A 7471-nucleotide genomic window follows, 5' to 3' on the forward strand; every position below is an offset into this window, starting at 1 on the left:
GGGGATTCGAACCCGCCACCTTAGGTGTACGTGGCTGGCGCCTTAGCCGGTTGAGCTATAGGTGCCGAGCCAGGTGCTGAATTTTGTCAAATGCTTTTTCTGCATTTATTGAGAGGGTCATACAGTCCTCGTGTTTGCTTCTGATTATGTGGTGTAATATATTTATAGATTTGCATTTGTTGAACCATGCTTGCATCTCTGAGATAAAAAGCCCACTTGATAGTGATGAATCATTTTTTTGCTGTGTGGCTAAATTTACCTTGGTAAGATTTTATTGAGAATTTTTGCATCTATATTCATAAGAGCTATTGGCTGTAGTTTTCTTTTTGTTGTTGTTGTGTCCTTTCCTGGCTTTGGTGTCACGGTGATATTGGCTTCATAGAATGAGTTAGGAATCCTTCCTTCTCAGTGTTATGGAATAATTTCTACAGGGTAGGCCCCAGTTCTTTGTAGGTGTGGTAAAATTCAAGTGTGAAACTGGCCCAGGACTTTTTTCTATTGCAAGTTTTTTTTTATTGCTGTTTCAATTTTGGTGCTTGATATTCATCTGTACAGGAGTTCTATTTCTTCTTGATTGAGTCTGGGGAGAGTGTATGTTTTCAGGAATTTGTCCATTCTTCTGTGTTTTCAAGTTTATGAGAAGAGAGTTTTTATAGTATTCAGGAATGATGTTTTGTATTTCTGAGATAACAGTTGTCATTTCTCCTTTTTAATTTTTGATTGGCTTATTAGAGTTCGTTTTTTTCTGTTTCTGGTTAATCTAGTGAGAGGCTTGTCAATTTTGTTTATCTTTTCAAAGAAACCAACTTTTTGCTTCATTAATCTTCTATTGTAATCCTTTTGCTCTTGATTCTGTTTAGTTCTGCTCTGAGCTCGGTTATTCCCTTTCTTATGCTGGGTTCAGGATTGGTTTGTTGTTCTTTCTCCAGGTCCTTGGGATGATTTATTAGATTGCTGATTTGTGATCTTTCTGTCTTTTGGATATGGGCATTTAAGGCTATGAGTTTTCCTCTCAGGAGTGCTTTTTTTTTATCTCTTGGATTTTGATAGCTTGTGGCCCGATTATCATTTCGTTCATAGAATCTTTTGATTTCCATGTTTCTCTCTTCCTTGACCCACCTATTAATCAATAGGCAGTTTAGTTTTCATGACTTTGTACAGGGAAGAATGTTTCTGTTGGAACCAATTTCTAATTTTATTCTAATGTGTTCTGAGAAGATACATGGTGCAATTGCTATTTTTTAAAATTTGTTGAGATGTTTTTTGTAGCCTAACATGTGATCAGTCTTAGAGAATGATCCATATGCTGATGAGAAGAACATATACTTAGTACTTTTGGGGTAGAATGTAAATGTCTGTTAAGCCCACTTATTCATGTGTAAGTCCATTGTTTGTTCATATTTTTACTTTGATGCTCTGTCCCATTCTATTAGTGGGATGTTTAAGTCCCCAGAAATTATGCTGCTGTTTTATCATTTTGTTTAGATTAAGAAGGGTCTGCTTTATAAATCTGGGTGCACCTGTGTTGGGTGGATAAATATTTAGGAATGTTAGGTTTTCTTGTATTGTTCCTATCACCAATATACAGGGTATTCCAAAGGTTACCATAAATAAGAAAAATTAAGAAATCCCTATTTTATATTTTAATATGTTTTATACTTATATATCAACACAGAGAGAAATAATATTTTATAAAATTTTGCAATTAATATTTTGCAAATAAGGTACACTTAGCTATAATTTCCCATTTTCTCTGTGTATGTATGTATGCATGGCAGCCTTTAGGACACCCTGTATAATAACCATCTTCATCTTTCTTTACTTTTGTTGATTAGAAGTTTATATTATCTGCTAAAATGGCTACATCAGCTTTCTTTAAATTTTTATTTGCATGGACTGTTGTTTTCCTTCTGTTCACTTTGAGTGTGAATGAGTCCTTGTAGATTAGATGTGTTTCTTGAAGACAGTGGAAACTTGGTTTGTATTTTTTTTCTTTTTCTTTTTTTGTGGTGGGAGTGAGACAGAATTTCATTGTGTTGCCCTTGGTAGAGTGCCTTAGTGTCACAGATCACAACCTCAAACTCTTGGGCTTAAGCAGTTCTCTGCCTGAGCCTCCCAAGGGCTTGTTTTCTTTTGTTTTTTTGAGACAGAGTCTCAAGCTATTGCCCTGGATAGAATGCTGTGGCATCATAGCTCACAGCAACCTCAAACTCTTGGGCTTAAGTGATTCTCTTGCCTCAGTCTCCCAAGTAGCTGGGACTACAGGCGCCTGCCACAACGCCTGGCTAATTTTTGTTGTTGTTGTTGTTGTTGCAGTTGTCATTGTTGTTTTTTGCTGGCCTGGACTAGATTCAAGCCTGCCTGCCTTGGTGTATATGGCCAGCGCCCTACACCCACTGCCACCAGCTTATATCTTTTTTATTCATTCACCCAGCCTATGTCTCCCCAGTAGGAAGTTCAATCCGTTCCTCTTTCTAAAAAAATTTCAGAATATTAAGGCGTGCACATTTTGTTTACACACTTTGTTTTTGTGCAGATTAAGTCGAAATTATAATTTGTCCTTCACCATTCACATTTATGAAGAGAATTGATTTGTTCTTCCTGATTTCTGTTCATCCTCTTGTATCGAACTTTATTGCCTGTTTTTCCTCTTGGGTCATTGTGGTATCTGGGCTTTGATCTTTGTCCTCTGGTAATTTTATACTGGTGGGTATCCATTGTACTGATTCGTATATAATGCAGATCTGTGTACTTCCAGCAGGGCAGATCTCGTTATAACAGATTTCTTCAATGTTTGTTTGTCAGGAAAAGATTTAATTTCTTCATCAAATGTGAAACTTAGTTTTGCACGATAGAAAATTCTAGGCTAGAAGTTGTTTTGTTTAAAAAGTTTGAAGATGGGGCCCATTTCCTTTTGGTTTGTAAGGTTTCCACTGAGTAGTCTGTTATCCTAATGTGCTTTCCCTGTTGGTTAGTTGTTGCTTACATCTAGCTGCTTGTAGAATTTTCTCTTTCTTTTTGACTTTGGCCAGGTTAATTGCTATGTGTCTTGGAGATGTCCTATTTGCTGTGAATCCAGATGAGGGAGTACAGTGCCCCTAGCACTCTATGTTCCTGGGGTTTCCCAGGCAGTCTCTGATCTTGTTTTGGGTATTTCCCTGTTACCTGTTTCCTTGTCCTCCTCCCCCTGCCCTCTGCTGTGAGTAACCTGCCTTGTTTCTCTGTAATTTCATAATGTTAGTCCTGAGAAGAAGCATCTAAATGTAGGCAGCTGCTTGCACCTTTCCCTACTTTTCTTGGTAGTGGTACATTGGCAGGCTGCTTCTAGTCTGCTGGGTTTTTTGCCCCTGTAATGTTGGTTATTGACTGGCAGTGTAATAGGCACTGTGGGAATCATTTCACATAAAGACTTGTTAAAGTGATGAATTTTTGATACCTTGTATCAATAATGGGGTTCCCAATGTGAGAATCCCATTATTACTATATGACAAAGTAATAATGTATATGCTAAAGTTATGTGCACTATATTATGTTTTCTGGCATCTTTGCTTACATATGGATCAGTAATGATTTGTTAAAGCTAGTTTAATTGAAAAACTAACACAGGCGGCACTTGTGGCTCAAAGGAGTAGGGCGCCAGCCCCATATGCTGGAGGTGGCGGGTTCAAACCCAGCCCCAGCCAAAAACTGCAAAAAAAAAAAAGATAAAAATAAAAGTATAGAAGAGTAGATAAGGAAAAGTCACTCTCTTTTATCCCAGACCTAAGCTCTCTAACTTGGGAAGCTGTGCTGCCATATTCTAGTATATATAATGAGAGGAAGATTTTTTTTTTCCTTCTTAAAAACAGATGATCAGGCTGTTGTAGCTCAGTGGCTAGGGCGCCAGCCACATGCACCTGGGCTGGTTGGTTCGAACCCAGCCTGTGCTTGCCAAACAACGACAACTACAACCAAAAATAGCAAGGTGTTGTGCCTGTAGTCCCAGCTACTTGTGAGGCTGAGGCAAGAGAATTGCTTAAGCCCAAGAGTTTGAGGTTGCTATGAGCTGTGACACCATGGCACTCTACCAAGGGCGACATAGTGGGAGTCTGTCTCAAAAAAAAAAAGAAAGAAAAAAACCCCAGATGATCAGAGCATAATATCCACATTTTTCTATATTTTTCTTTTCAAGAGCTTATCCTACAGGTCATTCCGTATCTATGTGTATATTTATCTTCCCTTTCTGTGTTCATAGCTGTATAGTATTTCAGTATATGAATATGCCAGAATTAACTCCAAATGATGACTGTTTATTTCTAGAGTCTTCCTTCTGTACCTAAAGCTGTAGTAAACATTATGCATCTTAGCATTCATGAGTGTGAGTATGTCTGTAGGATAAATTGCTGTCAGTGGTGTGGCGGGGGCCTGGGGTGAGCATTTCAAATGGATGTCGATAGCCCCGATGCCCTCCCAGGGGCTGCACCTGACCTGCTCCCAGCAACAGTGTTGGTAGTGCTGTTCCTCAGTCCTTCACCTGCACTGGGCATGTGTTAACCAGCTCTGCCTGGTGAGAACTGATAGAAAAAGGTGCCCTTATGGTAATGCCCGCCTCCTCTTTCCCTTCCCAGGTGAACATGGGTGATCGATTTGGCCAGATCATGATTGAAAACCTGCGGAGACGACAGTGTGACCTGGCAGGAGTAGAAATCTGCAAGTCATTAGAGTCACAGGTTAGCAAGCAGAGACTTGAGACATCTGCATGTACCCTCAGCCCAGTAAGAAGGGGCATGCTCCCTTCCCATGTAAGAGAATGTGAGAAGCCTTGTTAGGTCCTAGTGAACACAGGCACAGGGACTTCATATGGGCCATGAACTGATGGTGCTGGGGAAGTCCAAGTCCTGCTTAGACATCTTGGTGAGGAAAATACAAATTTAGTTGAGCACTGTGGCTCAAGCCTGAAATCCCATTTACTTAGGGCCTAAGGCAAGAGAATCCCTTGAGCCCAGTAGTACAAGACAAGCCTGGGCAATTGAGCAAGAAGACCCTGTCTCTTAAAAAATGGGGGAAACAATTAGCAGTGTCATACCTCTGTAGTCTTAGCTGTTCGTGAGACTAAGGCAGGAGGATGGCTTGAGCCCAGGAGCTCAGGCTTCAGTGAGCTATGATTGTACCACTGCAGTCCGGCCTGGGTGACAAAGTAAGATATCATCTCTTAAAAATACATTTTTAAAATATATAATCTTGCTCTGTTGCCCAAGCTGGAGTGCAAGAGTGTAGTAGTGGCATTATAGCTCACTGAATTCTCAAACTCATGGGCTGAAGTGATCCTCCTGCCTCACCCTCCCGAGTAGCTGGGATTATAGGCATGTGCCACCACACCTAATTTTTCTACTTAGTAGAGACAAGGTCCCCCTCTTGCTCAGTCTCATTTAGAACTCCTGGCCTCAAGCAATCCTACCACCTTGGGCCCCCAGAGTATTGGGATTACAGGCATGATCCACTCCACCTGCCCTAGCTTTAGTACTTCTGATCTTGTCAGTATTGTTTGACATAATCCCCCACACAATTTTTTGCTGGTGGTGTTGAAATATTTTTAGATCAATCCTGGATAGTACATGATTTCACCTGTAAATACTTCAATGCGAATCTCCCTAGGATAGTGCTAATACTATTATCACTCCTTACAAATTGCCAGTAACACCTTCATGGCATGTTATATCCAACCCAGGCCATGTTCAGCTTTCCCAAATTGTTGTTTAAAAAAAGCAATTTACTAGTGTTTGATTCAGAATCTAAACAAGATTCATGCTTTATAGATGATTGATATGTCCCTGAAGTCACCTGTAGTCTATAATAGTCTCTCCCTTTCAAAAATATTAATTCATTTGCCAGAGACACCTCCAACCGGCCCCCATTCTAACAGGTTAGTTTTCCATGTCTTCCGTCACATTATCCTGGAATGCTGTAGGAAACCATGGCTGGCTGAACAGTTCTTCCTTTGTTTCTCTATGAATACACTTGAATGAGCTTCCCCCCAGTATAACAGTGTATGCTTGATAGAGAAAGTTAGAATATCGAAAGAAAGATTCTGGGGACCAGAATAGCCTTTTACAAGAAGAGTCATCTCAGAGAAAGTCTGATATGCTTAAAAGCGTCTGAGATTGGCGTGATGCCTGGTTGTTCTCCATTTGTCTTCACTGCACATTTTAGAAGGAACGGCTCCTGTCGACGGGGTGGGAAACAGCTTCAGCAATGGACATGATGGAGCTGTACACCAGGTTACCGCCAGCTGAAGTGAACAGGTATGGGCTTTGAGGCATACCACTGTGGTTGTTCATTGTGAACTCAAGGCCTGATTGTCTGTTTTTTATAATTTCAGGAAAACAAAACTGTAACTATCAATAGACCTGTTTGGTCCCACTTCTACTCATTTTTGTGCTTCCTAATTTATGCTTAACTTTTGCCTTAGAAGCCTCAGATATTAGTGCTTGATCTTTTACAAGATCATGAGAAGAATCTTTGGCTTTGCTGCTACATGTAGCTTTTTAACATCTAGAAATACTGCTGCTTTTCCTGAGTACATACGTGATGACATTGGCAATGAAAGCCTCTCAAGATTTAAGAAAGTGGTGTCTCCATGTGATCAGGTCAATGCTTCCTGGGTTCTCCTGGAAGCATCCTTTCCCAGAGGGTGGTTTTCATTTGCTGCTTGTCAAGGCAAGTATCCTGAATATCCCTGGCCTAGTATTTGTAATGGGGTTACTCTGGCATCTATTCTGGATACCCAGAGAGGAGTCTGTCACTAGCATCAACCCCAAGGAAGGTAACTTGCTTCCAGGCAGTCATTGGTCTGATGTTCACGTGGCCTTCTGTAGACAGCAACATGTAGCCCTAACAGATGTGGCAGGTAAGGATATTGGATGGGCTTTTTTTGTCTGTTTTTCCTAGGCTGAGCAACCTTCTTAGCTTTGTGTCTGTTTTTGTTATAAGCTGGAGTATAAAAAGTCTAAGGTGAGCCTATTCGTGTCAGAAAAGCTAAATGTCTGCTGTGTACTGGGCATGCTTCCAAGCACAAGGGATATAACAAAGATTAAAATAGCACAAAAGATAGGCCTGCCTTGGGAGCTTTCATTTTAGTGAACAACTTCATAAGTGGAGCCTCCTGATCATTGTACTTGGTACAACTTTGATAGAGCCTTTGATATGATGCAGCTTTTGCCAAGAATTTGATTGTAGAAAACTGCCTTGGTGAGATTGATTGGAAAGCAACCACAGGTATGGTCATTCTTACTTCAGATCCTTAGGCCTACGTACCAAGATGGTAGTGAGCGCACAAATGCAGAAACATGCACCAATACATGCACATGTGTGCACATCTGGACACAACAGAAATGGACAGATGGCAATACAAGATTGTTAGAAATGACTACTACCAACAGTAGGAACATGGATTATTATTTATTTTCTTCTGTGTATATATATATATATATAT

The 7471-nt window shown here is 40.3% G+C and overlaps 1 protein-coding gene across 1 annotated transcript in view; it reads left to right on the forward strand.

Moving 5' to 3' along the window:
• Positions 1-7471, forward strand: part of LCMT1 (leucine carboxyl methyltransferase 1) — a 59072-nt gene that overhangs the window by 46973 nt on the left and 4628 nt on the right. Inside the window, exons 8-9 of the mRNA XM_003795746.3 lie at positions 4608-4709; positions 6190-6281. Coding sequence (XP_003795794.1) covers positions 4608-4709; positions 6190-6281 — 194 coding nt within the window. The remainder of the gene's footprint in view (positions 1-4607; positions 4710-6189; positions 6282-7471) is intronic.

This window comes from Otolemur garnettii, unplaced genomic scaffold, assembly GCF_000181295.1.
Source record: "Otolemur garnettii isolate 467f Iridium unplaced genomic scaffold, OtoGar3 scaffold00096, whole genome shotgun sequence".
In the NCBI taxonomy this organism is placed as follows: domain Eukaryota; kingdom Metazoa; phylum Chordata; class Mammalia; order Primates; family Galagidae; genus Otolemur; species Otolemur garnettii.